Here is a 16,821-nt window from a genome sequence, read left to right as displayed (position 1 = left end):
CCAACCACTGGTCCTGTTAGCTAGGGATCATGGGAGTTGTAGGCCAAAACATCTGGAGGGCCGCAGTTTGGGGATGCCTGTCCTATGCTGTATTTTTCAATGGCCTACTTCTCAATGAGGTAGCAACCCTTGTGTCTGAACTAGAAGAAGGGGCTTATAAGATTGTTAACAGTCTTCCTGTCTCTTGTGATGTTTGGGAAAATTAGTGTTGTGCAACAAATGTCAAAAATATGGCAGGTCCATACATAAAGCTAAGGTAGGGTTTGTGTTTTTACCAAACTGTGTGTAAAAATCGCTTAGTGTTATGTGGTAGAACAACCTGCGGTTAACATCGACCAGAGTTAATAAACCATAGTTGAAGCTGAAATGTATGACAGATAATCACTTAATCCATGGTTCATTATGTCACAGAATAATTAAAAGCACCAAAAAGAGCAACTGAACCATTTGAGTTATTTGAATTTTTGGCCATTCTTCACTTGTGGTTGTGCAGCTCATTGGGCAGTGACAGCTCCATGACCATAGTTGAGGGAGTTAACTTTGGTTAACATTACAAATGAACCACAAACCTTAGATACTGAGAGATTATTACCATACTTAATAAACCATAGTAAGCTATGGGGCTTGGTTCACATACAGTGCCAAGCCATGGTTTAATAAAACACGTACCATTGTTTTCTTCCTTGGAAGAAATTCAGTGTTGTGCTTTGGCAATAATTTCATCAGCACAAGCTCTTCAGCTTGCTGGATAGGATGATCCTCCCCCTCTTCTTCCCGCACGCTCTTCTGGGGGTATTTTAAGGACCCACCCCAAGCCAGTCTTGAGAGGGCCCTGGAGGAGGAGGAGAGGGGGAACCTTTGTGTGGGATTCTGATAGCAGGACTAGTTAGTTGAATGCTGTCCTCTGAGGTATGTTTTGTTTTCCACTGCTCTTGCTTCCATGCATTTGTAGTTTGGTGAACTTTTGGTGTGAAGTTGTTAAACAAACTATGGTTAAGAAAGTATACTGGGTTCATATTTGACACTAAGCCATACTTAAAACAAACCAAATTTTGTAAGCCAACAGCAAATCATGGCTTCAGTTCATGGTTTATTGGACTGCATATAAGCTGCTGGGCAGGGTTAAACATACTAACATTGTTTAATAAACCACGGTTTAGCATTATGTGCAAACTACCTTTTGAGATGCAGCTTTCAGGGGGCCTGCCCAACCTATTATCTATTAAATTTTTAGAATGTTGGTGAAGACTACCTTATACTAGAGGGCTGTCACTGTATAGATTGACAACAAAACATCCCACAGAACCAGGAACAGTTATTTTACATTTCTATCCCTCCCTTTCACCTGCAGGCTGAAGTGATAGTGCCCTTACCAGCTACATTGTGTGATTTGAATAAGCAGCCCTTTGTATTCTTCTCCTTAGGTCCAGCCAGAGGAAGCACAGTACAGGAAAACCTGACCAGAGAGACCTGAGTGAGAACCTGGCTGCAACTCAAGGCCTGGCCCATATGATAATGGAGTGCAACAGACTCTTTCAGGTAAGTTACTTTCTTCAGGAAGAATAATTGCTTAACCTTTGAAATCAGAACAGCAACCCTTTTCAGTGTTGGAAATAATGAAAAGCAGATATTGGACCAAATCTTAATTGCTATTCATTAGTACCAGACACCTATGGTCTTTTGCACCAGGAAGTATACCTCTCTAAACAACCAAAATTTACTTTCTCCTAGTTCCTTGATAGCAAGGAAACAGTTTGCATTTTTATTTTGAGCTAGCTCAATATAAAGATTGATTCACAGGACTATGAAGCATGTAATTAATGCTATATATATCAAACCACTATATTCCAAAAAGCTGAATCCTGAGCTTCATCCATCTCTGCTAGTGATGATTTGAATAGGGTAGAGTTGGGCTTTGGGTTGAGGAACCCATGGCTCTCCAGATGATGCAGTACTCTATGTGCCCAGAGTGTAAGCCATGTTGGTTTAACCTAAAGAGAGTTAGATTTCATCAACAGTTGGAGATTCCACATCCGTAGGCTAGTAACTTGTGGTGGCAGGAATAATGGGGAATGAACATGCACAACATCCAGTTTGGTTGGCTGAATAAGCCTTCAAGATAGCAGTCCTCCTATTACTAGTTATTTATTCATTCAATTTATATGCTGCTTGGTATTAAAATAAATAAACCTCTAAGCAGTTTACAACTGTATTGGCAGGATTACTGAGGACATAAGGCAATGTCACTACAATGGTTCAATCACTTGGAGCTGAACAGATAACTGTTCCAGGAGCACTTGTCTTTTGTGCTTTACAGAGTAGGATCAGCTGACCTTCCTGGGATTTGATGCTTGCTTTCCAACATTTCCTCCCAAATCTCAAAATCCAGTGACTCATTGAATTTCTTGATGGCTAGAAACACTGGTACCACACTAGTCTCATCTCCAGAATTCTCTTGCTCCTCTTCATCTTCATGTTCACTACTTTCATCCTGTTCTTCATCAGACTCCTAATCTTCTCATTTGTACTGTCACCATCACCTTCCTCCTCCTTTACATGGACTTTGATTCATTTTATGAGATTTCAAAGCCAGAATAGGTTAATAGTGGAGATGTTTAATTTACTATGTCATAAATTTCTAAGCACAGTTGAAAGCAAGTGCCTGGCTATTTTGATTCTTTGATTTGCTACTTTCTGTCACCCTTGGTTTCTTCTTGGCTTATGCTAAATATGGGCTCAGAAATGCCTTATGGTGTGGACATGACTCAGCCTGTCCTCTTTTTTGAAGGGCAGCACCCATGTTAAGCATGAAACCAACAAATACCACTTTCTACGTTGATCTAAAAAGTTGTTAATGATGAGGGAGAAGTGTGAGTTTTCCAGTCTCTTGTTTGAGCACAGCATGACCTTGGTTATGCCCATTTAGTCCTGACTTGTAGACCCACTGGAATCTCTTCTTCCTGCATTACGTTGTTTGCATCTTGTGTGTGGGAGTTTGACCTGCTTAGCGCGAGGCCAGAGCTGGGAAGGGTGAAGAATGTGTGGCATTTGGGCCTTCTGACCACTCCTCTTGGCAGCACTTGAGCTGCTATGAACTAGTGCCAAGATGCCCTTCTACTCTGGCATTGAAAGTACTTGTTGGAAAGGCCTGGTGAACACTCTCCTGCATGAGGCGGGAGAGTGGCTTTTAATCAATTGAGATGTTCCAGTCATTCTTGCTTCCTCCCTTGTCTTTGACCTTGTTTTGTGGCATGAAGTGTGTGGGAAAGGGATAAAAAAAGACAGAAAAGCAAGAAGGGGAGGGTGGGGAGGAAGCTGCAGAGAAAAGAGGATGGGAGGCAGAGGCCACTGTGCAGCCTGCTGGGCCAAAATTAGACTCAATAGTCCAGGCTTGTTAGCACGAACTTCTTCTGCTTTGGCACAGGGAGCTGGCAGTGACTTTGTTAAGAGCTAGGAGCAAAGACCCAGAGTGCAAAGGTTGATATACTATTTGTTCAGCCTTGGATTTTTGGAGAACGGCAGCTTAGGTTCCTTCAAATAAGTGTTTTATATGTATATGTGTGGTTCCCACACACTGAGTACTCAAAAATCCTTTCCTCCCTTTTTATCTTAAGTCATGTGTTTGATTCACACATAACTGTAGAAGCGCTATGCTGTAGCATTCAGCATCAAAAAACCACATTCCTACTCTTCTTGCGCCTTGATGGATGACTGTGTGACAATTGTGTGTATACTGTTCTTAAGCTCCTTTACAGGAAGCCTGGGATACAAGTGTAATAAATACAGTGGAATATATTGGGATATCCATTTCTTATGACCTATGCTTCCTAGCAACTAATTTCTAGTATTCTTCTGCAGATTCCTGACTACTGCTTGGATCACAGTTATGAACATTTACATGATCAAACTATCTCCAATGAAGTAGGTCCACACCAAAACTCCTTAGCAAAGCACTGTAACACAGTGGTCTCCCTGGAGCGCTCCATGCAGGACTTGCTCCGAGATGCCAAGGAAAAATTCAAGAACTGGGTTACTTGCTCCACCTTAGAAGGAGTGGATTCTGCATATAAAAAGGTAATTTTGGCATGAGAATGTTAATGAGGCTCAGAGTAAATGAGTTTTAAAATGACATTAATACATGTGTATTCTGTGAAAAGAACCAGCTAACAGTATCTTGCCCCACTTGCAAATAACCTCCCTCTGAGAAATAGGTCACACATTAATTAGAAAATGTAAGGCATGGAACACAAAAGTACCGAAATGCCACCATAGTACTATTTCCCAAACTGGAATTTTTTTTATTCTTTTGAATATGTGGATAGTCACTTTAGGTGCTGTGATATGACATCCCTACAGAGGTTCAGAGGTGATGGGAGTTGTAGTCCCCAAACAGCTGCAAACCCAAGTTTGGGAAACCATGTCTTAATGAATTGAGGCACCATGTTGACCCCAATTCTAGAGGTTCTACAGCCATGTATTGGAGCTACATTGGATCCCAGGCTGCTTTTGGCAGACTCAAATTGTTTCCTAATGGATTAACTGTCTTCCAAGGTGGATGATAACTACTTGGTCCGGGTATGGAAAGCTTCAGCTGAAATTGATGCTGCCCCTAAAGTGGTTCTATATCGGATACTGATGGAACAGCACCTATGGAACCCAAGCCTTCAACAAACAAGAGTCCTAGAAATCTTAGATGATGAAACAGACATTTACCACTATGCAACTGAGAGCATGTCTCCACTTCCTCCACGAGAATATGTGGTTCTAAGGTAAGGAATCCACAATATTCCTGTCTCTGCCAACCGCTGTAATCAGGGGCATCTTAGCCATAGAGGCTAGTGGTGCAAGGCGCCACAGCACCAAGTTCTGGAGGGCACTTCCACCATGGTGCATCGCGCCTGGAGCCTCCTCCCTGCCGGATGAGCCGCCCTCCAGCGCCACCGGCAGCGCCACCCTCTCCTGCCTCCACCATGCTGCAAACTCTATCTTTCCTCGCCCCTGGTGGGGATAGGTGCCACAGCAAGGCAGCCTGGCCCCACATGGGTCATGAGCATGGGAAGCGTCAGGTGTAACAGGGATGTGGAGGCGGGGGCGCAAAGCTAGAGAACTCCGATTAGAAACCTGCCTCGGCTAAGGGACTTCATCGAAACTCTGCCTCTGCCATGCAGGAGCCGCCCTCCAGCTGCTGCCCGCCCAGAGGGAAGGGTGGGGGTGGGGGGTGCCGGAGGGATCTTTGCACCACGGCGCCAGATAAGCTTAAGACAGCCCTGGCTGTAATTATGAGATGAGCTGCAGCAGAGGTAATGACTTGACTTAACCTTAGTTGAATATTATTTTATACATACAGCTGAACACCTTGATCATGTGTAGAGTCTGGAAGCTGTTACAGTTGATAGCATGGTTTCAGTTCATAAGCATAATGGCATATTGATAGCCAATGAGATTATTGATTTGACCTTTTGTTTCCAGGACTTGGCGGACTGATCCTCAAAGCAACACATGCATATTATCAGCTACCTCAATAGACTGTGAAGGTGTTACCATGACAGGGATCTTGGGTCAGGTCCTACTTTGTCAGTATCTTATTGAAGTAGTCGGCACTCAGAAATCCAAAGTCACACATGTCTGTCGAACAGATACAAGGTATCTATATTTCTTTTATTTTTCTTTAGAGCGGCTTGACATAATGGATTAGGTTCCAAATGCAATGAAGATAAAGGGATTGCTAGAGGAAGAAGATTCAAGATGAAAAACTGGCATTCTGTTTGTGAATTGGCTGGCTGCTTGTTATACGTCACTGCACAAATTGTTTTGCCCACTGCTACAGCTGTTTTTTCAGATGTACAGAAATGTGATAGAAGCTTTGATTGCAGTCTTTTTAGTTAATAATGATTAAGTGCTTCTTTCATGGCAACATGTGATTTTTAAGAAAAGTAATTTCAGGCAACCTCATAAATCTGCCTAAAGATTGAAAAATTTTCAGAAGCAGTGCTTCAGGTGTGTGTTGTAAACATGCAGTCAATAGTTTTATAGTACAGTCCTCTGGGGTACAGTCATACCTCGGTTTAAGTACGCCTCGGTTTGAGTATTTTCAGTTTAAGTACTCCGTGGACCTGTTTGGAACGGATTAATCCACTTTCCATTACTTTCAATGGGAAAGTTCGCTTCAGGTTAAGTACGGACTTCCAGAACCAATTGTGTACTTAAACTGAGGTACCACTGTACTGATGGTGGAGGAGGAATGCCTAAAATGAAGGATGGATTTAAGTGTTGCACTAATAGTTTTTCTGCTTGCCAGATGGAACAATCTGTACTCTCCTCCCTCAGTGCACTGTTCTGGGGGTTCCCCAGAGAGATTTTGGGGGAGACATATGGGGTGGAAAGCCCTGTTGGAAAGCGCTTTGCTGGAAAGCACAGTTAGTTAAACCTGGCCCAATAGTCGGGAAAACACTATTCAATGGTTTAAAACTTTAGTTTTTTTAACAGGCTGTTTCATTTATTGGCAGGGGCCGCACAACTGAATGGTACAACAGGGCTTTTGGTCACATGTGTGCTGCAGAACTGGTAAGGATTAGAGAGTCCTTTAAATCTTCATCGTACTGAGAGCAAGCCAAAGATGTCACGGTGCTTTTGGAAGTTAAGACAAATGTGTGGTGCCCAAAGCTGACGTTTATCAGACTTTATTATCGTAACTGAAGCATTCTAAAACTGTTAAGACATTTTAATTCACCATTTATAATGTTACTTTTTTATTTAAAAAATCTACTGAGAAAATTAAATTGTTCAATATTACCTATCAAAATAAGTTATTGAAAAATGAAAATACTGATGTTCTAAATAATGTGTAAATGTGAGATTTTATTTCCCCCCAGATGCTTTATAAACTAAAAATTTGAGAACAAATGTGTAATATTTTAGCAGTGCCATCCGACTTAAGAGAACTGCCCACCTGTGATTCTGTTTTCAGCAGTCTAAACTATTAGGAATATTATGATCATATCTACAGTGAAGAAACAATCAGAAAACTGGCTTCTTTCACTGTGCGTTCCAGCACCTCTCAACTGGGCCCTGAAACTTAACCTGCACCTTTTATGGGCTCCAGGAATTTGCAGGCGGCCTTTGCGGAGGTTCTTCAGCCTTCCAGCTAACAGCTGGCACGGGGAAGCCACTTATGTGAGGTTGGGGCCTTGTTAAAAACTGCTCCAGACAGCTTTGCCCCTCTCAGTGGAACAGTTTAAAGGAGGCGCCCACCTGTGCCTCAGCTGCCTTTGCACAGGCAGGCAGTTGAGAAACCTCTTTCTCCTGGGAGGAAGAGGTGGCCTGCCCATCACCTGTGTGAAAGTAGTTCAGGCACACACACCCCACCACCAACAGAGAAATGTTTTGAACTTTATTTTGCAGTACCCCGCTGTTTGAGAAATGGAAAAAAGGGTTATGGGGGTGGGAGGGAAAAGATAATATATTGACTTTTGGTACTTCCAGAATATATATGATACTTTTAAGTCTGTACATTCATTGCATTTCCTAAAATACTGTAATTTTTTGTTATAAGCTCAGATAATATACCTTTAATAAAAAGGTTAAACACTCAATGACTGCTTTGTTCACTAAGGGTCATTAACCACTGTGATATTTGTGGAGTACAGCAGTGGTAGAAATCACCTTACCTCCTGCTTCGTGTGGCTCCAGACTTTGCAGGCAAGGACAAAAGATCATTTGCTTTACCAAAAACTGGCGTAACACCTGTATTACACAGTGAGAGATCTATGCAGTTACAATATACACAAAGGGATCTACTGTCCTACGATATGGAGTAGAGAAATATGGAGTAGAGACAATGAAACTTAAACTTTTTTATTTTTCAAGTAGGCCATAATAATCAACTAAATAGTTCATTTTTGTGTGTAGAAAAGTTACCTGAAAAGTCAACATAAGTTACATTTTCTGCACTGGTTTGATTCCCAAGATGTCAAATCCTTTGGCCATAACAGCAGCTGTTGCTTCGCACAAGAGCATTCGCCACATGTTCACTTTCACTATTTTGCCTACACAAGAGACACACACACAAAAAACAAAGTGAGATATGTTGCTATCCAGATAACTAGTCAGCAGAGCCAGCTTTCCCACTCTCTCTCTCTGGTCCCTTCACATTTCTGTGCAATAGCACTCCACAGTACCCTGCTACGTAAATTCATCCCAAGGGGGCACGGTGGAAGCCCACTGCTTCGAAACAGTCCAATCGCACTGATTTGAAAGGTGCCTTGCACAGCTTTGTGAGGCTGGGCATCAGACTGCCCAGCACAGACTTGCAAAGTAGCATGGGGGCTGCACTCACACTCCAGAGCCCAGTGGAGAGGGGCAGCAATGCTGCTCTCATCTGCATCTCCTCTAGGCCTTGGATATATATCAATACATTGCCCAGGACTGGTATGAAGGCTTCGCCCAGCAGCATACTACAGCCACTACTTTTGAGTCCCTCTGCCACCAAACCACAGAGGGACCACATGGGCAGGTAGGTTTTTAAAACTGCTCTGCTGAGGGACACACAGCCACCCGCACATCAGCAGAGCAATTTAACAAAGCCGCCACTCTGGCTCATGGAAGCAGGGTGCTTGATCAGCTGAGAAGCAGACTTTCTTAAACCCACCTACTTCTCATCAACCCCTCCTTCCATTCATGTGAGCTACAGCAGGAGCTTTGTTAAACAGCTCCACTGAGGGGCACAGGCAGGTGAGTGCTGGAGGAGGAGGTTTGCCCAGCCTCAACAGGCAGAAATTGTGCACGGTGATGCTAATCACCCCTATGGCCAGCAACTGCCTTCTTCCTCCCTTCCGACATTGTAATATATATTGCCCAGCCCTACTCCTCTCCACCACTCCTGATGGAACTGCAGCTGGCTGGCAACAATGCACAAGAAAGCTGCCTCCCTAGCAGAGGATTCTGCCACCGCCTCTCCACCCTTGGGACACACCCTCTTCCTCCCTCTTGGAGGGCAGCAGCAGCAGTCTCCCCTTTTGTGGTGGGAAACCTGGTTGCGCGCCCTCAAAAAATGTGCCTGAGACCACCCACCAGCTATGCCACTGTGCTGCTCTATTAAGAAAATGGTACCACTGCCCCATGCCTTGGAAATTTCAATGGTTAAATGACTGGATCATTTGATCGCTTAGTTCCAACAAGGGAGGAGTAAATTCCTCTAAAATGTTTTATTCTACTCATAGAAAACTCCCTGAATAACCTTTACTCTTACTCATAATTCAGGTTAATCTGTTAATCTGCCTCTCTGCCACAACATTAACATAAAGTGGATATTTCTACCCTTTTAGTTTACAAAGAACCTTGAAGATATATGACTAGGGGACCTCCCCTTACATCCATTACTCTCTCTGGCTCCCTGCAACCCTCTATACTTGTCCCTTCTCACCTTTACAATGAACTTAACTCACCAGTTTGTCTGTCTTTTTCCACACAGTAGCAATTGTCATAGAATTCAGTAAATGTAGTAGCCAGTTCATAGAGGTAGTCACAAAGGGTGTGCAGTAAAAGATCATCTAAAATCTTTTGCAAAATCTCAGGGAACCTCAAAATGCATTTGCCTAGTTTCCATTCCTTCTCATGGTCCAATATTATCTCTGTTTGTGCAGCTGCCTTCTGCAGTGTGTCTTCTCCAATATTGGCCAGCCTTGCTATAGATCTGCCACAAAAACAAGCCTCATATTAGACCCAACAGGAATGCAGCTGAGTCTATCTTCCAGCATCAAAATTGGAATGCAGCAGTATCAGGTTCTAATTGTCCATTAAATGTATTTAAACCTCACAAAGTCTTAAATTTAGAAGCTAGCAATTTCTTTACCTGATTCGTGTGAAGGCATAAAGCAAATAAGCAGCAGTATTTCCTCTGTCATCAAGCATTTTGTCAAAAGAGAATATATAATCATTTATTCGATTATGGGAAAGATCTGCATACTTAATGCAGCCAAAGGCAACTGAGGTCTGGGCTGCCTTCAGTTCTTCAGGAGTAAGAACCTGTGAGAGAAATAAAGCACACATTGTGACAAGGCTGCACTATAAAACCAGGGGACAGAACTGGGGAAACCTAGACTGAACAGCAACTGAAGTGAACCAAAGGCAAACATATTCTGAACAGCTGAATAGTTTGGGCAGAAGCTTGATACATTCACTGAGTATGAGACGAGCCATGGAAGTGGTAGCAATTGCACAGCCCCTGGCAAGGTGACCAGTGTTTTGTAGAGCTTTGGGACAATTTTACTCTGAGCAAATGAAGCTGATGCCCCATGCAGAAGCCACACACAAGCTGATCTACTAACCTGTCATTTTATCCTCTGCTGCCATCTACTGGAATGCAAATAAGATTTACTTTGTGGACCAGATAAAAAGTTCAAGCAACAGAGTTTGGGGGCGGGTGGGGCTTTTATTTTCATGTTTTAAATTCAATATTCCTAAAAAGTGAAGCTTGAAAAAGTCCAAGGCAGATACAGCAGTACCTCGGGTTACAGACACTTCGGGTTACAAACTCCGCTAACCAGGAAGTGCTTGCTCCAGGTTAAGAGCTTTGCCCCAGGATAAGAACAGAAATTGTGTGCCAGTGGCGCAGCAGCAGCAGGAGGCCCCATTAGTGAAAGCACGCCTCAGGTTAAGAACCATTTCAGGTTAAGAATGGACCTCTGGAACGAATTAAGTTCTTAACCCAAGGTACCACTGTATAGAGAATTTGTGGCACTTGTGGTTAAGACTATAGTGCATTCTAATACAGTATTTCTAAACATTGGTCACAGCTCCTAAAGCTGATGGGAGCTGTAATTCATTCACATATTGAAGGCCACAGACTCCCCACCCCTGGTCAAGAGCTCATGTAGTCTACCTATTCCTCTGACTGGAAGATTCCCCTGGGAAACGCTCAAATAAGCATAATGTAATAGCCAACCATGTTTTGTACACTGGTTCTGATGAGAACCACATGCTCTCCTACAGGTGGTTTCACTTTTACCTATTATGGTAATTGACCTATTCCCCCACCCCACCCCGAAATTATATTTGGTGTAATGCACCACAATTGTGAATGCTGCATGTTAGACAAATAACATGGAACCATTACTTTAACCTATTTCCATGAGGAAAATCCAAAGCAAACCTAATTCAAAAAGAAATTATCAAGATCAGACCCCATTTAAGTAACAAGCCTGGCACTGCTAAGTAAAATGTCATATCTATGTGAATGGAAAGTTCTCTCTGTGTGTGTGTGTGCGCGCACACACACACACACACACACACACACGTTTTGCTAGTCAGCTGTATTCTTTCAATTCTGTAACTTCTCATTTATCCTGTAATCCTAACAGGATCCAGACATCCACAGAAGACAGAGTCTGCAGTCAATACCACTGAAAACAAATCTATGCTCATTTTTCCAGAGACTTACTTTTCATATATGTTTTCAAATGTGCTTAGGTGCCTGCTTTTGGGGCTCTGTATAGTTAAGTACAGAATATATCACATGAATCTGTAGGAATGAGAATGAGCACCAACTGTCTATGCTACCATATTTCACTTCAGAGAGATTTGAACTGCTTTCTCCTAACACTAAGCAGTGAGGTCAGCTCCCCGGACAAAGTCAGTGAAAAGTACTATTGGCAACACAGCAAATTCACTGCCATCATATGATGAGGTTAGACAAATATATGGACAGACTAGCAGAGAAATCATAGCTTTAGAAAGCTGGTGTAACATGCCTATTCCAAACTTTCCCAGAAGGATTTCACTTACACTACCCTTTTTGCTGACTAAATTGCACTGGGTTGCTAAGTCACATGACCCAATTGAGTAATTATCTCCTTGTTCTGTCCTACTATCTTAAATTCTGCCAGATGAGCTCAGGTGAAGGACTTAAGCTGGCATAACTGGGAAAGGACAAGATCTGCTGAACTCTTAACCCCGGCAGGTCTTGGGTTTGGATTGTGCCACAAGCCAGCAACATGCTCCCTTACAAGAACCAGATAGTAGAAGAATAAAGTCTACTTTCTTGACACTGGAAAAAGGAAGCCCATTGTTACCTTATCTCTTTCCTTTTCCTTCAGTTTGTCCATTGAACGCTTAAGTCCCTCTTGAAGAAGGTCAATCAGCCGTACCGTATCTCCAGAACGGGTTTTAAATTTTTTTCTGGCAACGAAAGATGGAAATTGTGACTTTTCATAGTTGACAACTCATTTTCAAGTCCAGTAGAAAGTTTTACTCCAGATGAAAACAGTCAAAGAGTGAAATTATTGGTCTTTTCACCAACGTAGATACATTATCCCAGAAACATACCTTGTTGCATGTATGTTGGCCAAATAAAAACATTTCTAGGCCTTAGAAAGATACAATAAATATTTTGTTTCAGCTCAAGCACTCCACCACTGAACTATATAGATTATAAATTTATGGCCACACTCATACCTTTACAATTCAGCAGAATTATAATTCAAATAATATAAGGATACAGAATTTATCTAGATAAGAAAAAGGAGAGAGGAAAGATCACCACAGCCCCAGGAAGGAGTGGGGACAGTTGGTTATAAAAAGTGGAAGGCAGAAGTAGCAAGTGTTCCCAAAGCAAAACAGTACACTGCTGCCTGCTCTTGAGCACGACCTAACTTGTGATTGCTACCAAAACAGATAATAATACCCATAAAATGTGCATCATGTGTAATGGGCAGCTATAGTTGCACAAATTTCCAATTTCCAGCACAGACAGCAGAATCCTGGCATGCATATCAAGAGACTGCACAGCTGTTCTTTCATTATAATAATTTGGGACAAGGGAACAGATGTAAACCAATATATGATATTGTAACATAACAGTGAAGCTTCCGAATGTACAACAGAGAAGCATGTATATTTGCAATGGCCACTAGGTTGCAGTGAGGATGCAGTGCCATACACCTAATGAGAAAAGTGCAAAATGAAGTCACACTGGAATAGTAACGGCTATTCTCTAAATGTGAAGTGTGCCGACAAATAAGAAAAACTCAACCAACTAATTTGGAAGATGATTTCAAGCTCAAGACAGAAAAAGAGTTAGGCCCAGAGAGGCACTCACAACGAAAGGTTTGGGAACCAGATACAGGAAATTGAATGCAGACTTCCAAAAAATAGCAAGGAGACAAAAGAGGGCCTTCTTAAACTAGCAATGCAAAGAAATAGAGGAAAACAACAGAATGGGAAAAAACAGAGATCTGTTCAAGAAGATAGGAGATATGAAAGGAACATTTCGTACAAAAATTACCATAATAGAGGACAAAAGTGGAAAGGACCTAACAGAAGCAGAAGACATCAAGAAGAGGTGGCAAGAATATACAGAGGAATTATACCAGAAAGATCTGGAGGTCTCGTACACCTCAGGTAGTGTGGTTGCTGACCTTGAGCCAGACATCTTGGAGAGTGAAGTCAAATGGGCCTTAGAAAGCACTGCTAATAACAAGGCCAGTGGAAGTGATGATATTCCAGCTGAACTATTTAAAATTTTAAAAGATGATGCTGTTAAGGTGCTACACCCAATATGCCAGCAAGTTTGGAAAACTCAGCAGTGGCCGGAGGATTGGAGGAGATCAGTCTAATCCCAATCCCAAAGAAGGGCAGTGCCAAAGACTGCTCCAACTACCGCACAATTGCGCTCATTTCACACGCTAGCAAGGTTATGCTTAAAATTCTACAAGGCAGGCTTAAGTAGTATGCGGACCGAGAACTCCCAGAAGTGCAAGCTGGATTTCGAAGGGGCAGAGGAAACAGAGACCAAATAGCAAACATGCGCTGGATTATGGAGCAAGCTAGAGAGTTCCAGAAAAACATCTATTTCTGCTTCATAGACTACGCAAAAGCCTTTGACTGTGTTGACCACAGCAAACTATGGCAAGTTCTTAAAGAAATGGGAGTGCCTGATCACCTCATCTGTCTCCTGAGAAATCTCTATGTGGGACAAGAAGCTACAGTTAGAACTGGATATGGAACAACTGATTGGTTCAAAATTGGGAAAGGAGTATGACAAGGTTGTATATTGTCTCCCTGCTTATTTAACTTATATGCAGAATTCATCATGCGAAAGGCTGGACTAGATGAATCCCAAGCCGGAATTAAGATTGCCGGAAGAAATATCAACAACCTCAGATATGCAGATGACACAACCTTGATGGCAGAAAGTGAGGAGGAATTAAAGAACCTTTTAATGAGGGTGAAAGAGGAGAGCGCAAAATATGGTCTGAAGCTCAACATCAAAAAAACCAAGATCATGGCCACTGGTCCCATCACCTCCTGGCAAATAGAAGGGGAAGAAATGGAGGCAGTGAGAGATTTTACTTTCTTGGGTTCTATGATCACTGCAGATGGTGACAGCAGTCACGAAATTAAAAGATGCCTGCTACTTGGGAGAAAAGCAATGACAAACCTAGACAGCATCTTAAAAAGCAGAGACATCACCTTGCCTACAAAGGTCCGTATAGTTAAAGCTATGGTTTTCCCAGTAGTGATGTATGGAAGTGAGAGCTGGACCATAAAGAAGGCTGATCGCTGAAGAATTGATGCTTTTCAATTATGGTGCTGGAGGAGACTCTTGAGAGTCCCATGGACTGCAAGACGATCAAACCTATCCATTCTTAAGGAAATCAGCCCTGAGTGCTCACTGGAAGGACAGATTGTGAAGCTGAGGCTCCAATACTTTGGCCACCTCATGAGAAGAGAAGAATCCTTGGAAAAGACCCTGATGTTGGGAAAGATTGAGGGCACAAGGAGAAGGGGACGACAGAGGACGAGATGGTTGGACAGTGTTCTCGAAGCTACGAACATGAGTTTGACCAAACTGCGGGAGGCAGTGCAAGACAGGAGTGCCTGGCGTGCTATGGTCCATGGGGTCACGAAGAGTCGGACACGACTAAACGACTAAACAACAACATCTACATGCTGACTAGAAGTGAACAACCAATACAATGCATTACATTATTCCTACATGATTATATTGGCATTGAGACCCACATTCACTGAAGGATTCATCTATTCTTAACATTACATTTTTATATAACTATAACAATGCACAACAATCAGAATCTACAAGAGCTGCAAAGGTTGCTGAAGTCTGTGCATGGATCATAAAGAGGCACACTTTCTGCCATAACCACCATGTTCCTTGCACACACACCCAGAAGACACTTTAGGTGGGAAATGCTCTGAAACAGTTTCTGAAGCAGCACAAGGAGCTGCAGCTGGAAGGCGGAAAGCCTGGAATTTCTAATGTGCAGCATATGGGGTGCTCTTACATAAACACAAGCATAGAAGATTTGAAGTACAAATCCAATGCACATAAGGAGTTCCTTGGTGATCACATGACACATCTTCAACAGAAAAGAATCCTGCGCTTTCCAGCCTGTGAATAGTAACACAATTCAGTCTGCTGTATGTTGTTGTTGTTGTTTAATCGTTTAGTCGTGTCCGACTCTTCGTGACCCCATGGACCATAGCACACCAGGCACTCCTGTCTTCCACTGCCTCCCGCAGTTTGGTCAAACTCAAGTCAAACTCAAGTCTGTTGTATACGGAAGAAATAATCTGCAAACTTACTTGTCTTCTCCCAACACCACTCCAAAAGCAGCATGAGTTACTCTGGTCACTTTGGGGTCATACCAGCCGATCATCTGACCCGCTGCAAATATGGTTTGTAAGTGCACAGCCTGCAAAGCAATACGTCATTAAAACAACTAATGGTGACTCTGAAAGTATGCTCCTGGTAAAGTACCAGCACTAACATAATCATAAAAATGCCAAACTGGAAGGGACACCCAGGATCATGCAGAAACCATAACTAAAGACTCCCTGGCAGATGACATTCCAATCTCTACATGTGTTAACTTTGCTACATTAAATATGCATTCTGTAGTCAACCTCCTTTGTAATGTTTTCTTTTAAAATTTCTAAGATAGTATTTTAGGGATACGGGTGGCGCTGTGCTCTAAACCACAGAGCCTAGGGCTTGCCGATCAGAAGGTCAGCAGTTCGAATCCCCGCCACAGGGTGAGCTCCCGTTGTTCGGTCCCTGCTCCTGCCAACCTAGCAGTTCGAAAGCACGGCAAGTACAAGTAGATAAATAGGTACCGCTCCGGTGGGAAGGTAAACAATGTTTCCGTGCGCAGCTCTGTACGCCGCCTCCCTCAGCCAATAAAGTGAGATGAGCGCCGCAACCCCAGAGTTGGCAGCGACTGGACCTAACGGTCAGGGGTCCCTTTACCTTTACCACAGTATTTTTGTTACTGATTAATTCTGTTACTCTGGATGCATACTTTGTATTTGACTTTCTTCAGTAATATTGTATTCTGGATTGCGTTGTTTTTAATGTGCTCGAAACCATTTTGAGTTTTTTTCTTTAACTATATATTCAAATACAGTGGTATCACCACCTTAAAACCCTCCAATGAAGGCATATCTACCACCTTGCAAGATAGTCTATTCCACTCTCGAACAGCTGTTACTATCAGAAAGTTCTTCCTAATGTTTTATCAGGCTCTCTTTTCTTGTAATTTGAATCCACTGGTTCAAGTGCTACCCTCTGAAGCAGCATAAAACAAGCCTGCTCCATCTTCCTTGTGACAGCTCTTCAAACATCTGAAGGTAGCTACCATATAATCTCTTGGTCTTCGCTTCTTAAAGCTAAACATACCTAAACTCTTAACCATTCCTCTTAAGGCTTCTGCTAAACAGGGGGAAAGACCTATATAATTTGGTGGCTCCTTTTTAGCAAGCAACATGATTGCTTCTGCCCTTTACAGTACTGTGAATAAGGTGGCT

At 42.6% G+C, this 16,821-nt stretch overlaps 2 protein-coding genes across 7 annotated transcripts in view; one reads left to right on the top strand and one right to left on the bottom strand.

Moving 5' to 3' along the window:
* Positions 1-7,592, top strand: part of LOC118080229 (rho GTPase-activating protein 7) — an 80,263-nt gene extending 72,671 nt beyond the window's left edge. For all 5 annotated transcript variants that reach the window (XM_035105166.3, XM_088661765.1, XM_035105168.3 and 2 more), the window contains 5 exons: positions 1,425-1,539; positions 3,859-4,074; positions 4,552-4,769; positions 5,470-5,643; positions 6,507-7,592. In XM_035105166.3, coding sequence (XP_034961057.2) covers positions 1,425-1,539; positions 3,859-4,074; positions 4,552-4,769; positions 5,470-5,643; positions 6,507-6,603 — 820 coding nt within the window. In that variant the 3' untranslated portion in view covers positions 6,604-7,592. The remainder of the gene's footprint in view (positions 1-1,424; positions 1,540-3,858; positions 4,075-4,551; positions 4,770-5,469; positions 5,644-6,506) is intronic.
* A 246-nt stretch (positions 7,593-7,838) lies between these two features.
* RARS1 (arginyl-tRNA synthetase 1) overlaps positions 7,839-16,821 on the bottom strand; it is a 30,206-nt gene continuing 21,223 nt past the window's right edge. For both annotated transcript variants that reach the window (XM_060271732.2, XM_035105169.3), the window contains 5 exons: positions 15,601-15,710; positions 12,069-12,174; positions 9,851-10,023; positions 9,444-9,691; positions 7,839-8,045 (listed from right to left, as the gene is read on the bottom strand). In XM_060271732.2, the coding sequence (XP_060127715.1) occupies positions 7,936-8,045; positions 9,444-9,691; positions 9,851-10,023; positions 12,069-12,174; positions 15,601-15,710 (747 nt within the window). In that variant the 3' untranslated portion in view covers positions 7,839-7,935. The remainder of the gene's footprint in view (positions 8,046-9,443; positions 9,692-9,850; positions 10,024-12,068; positions 12,175-15,600; positions 15,711-16,821) is intronic.

Source organism: Zootoca vivipara, chromosome 2 (assembly GCF_965207765.1).
Source record: "Zootoca vivipara chromosome 2, rZooViv2.hap1.1, whole genome shotgun sequence".
NCBI classification, from domain to species: Eukaryota; Metazoa; Chordata; class Lepidosauria; order Squamata; family Lacertidae; genus Zootoca; species Zootoca vivipara.
This window is presented reverse-complemented; position numbering and strand designations above follow the sequence as displayed.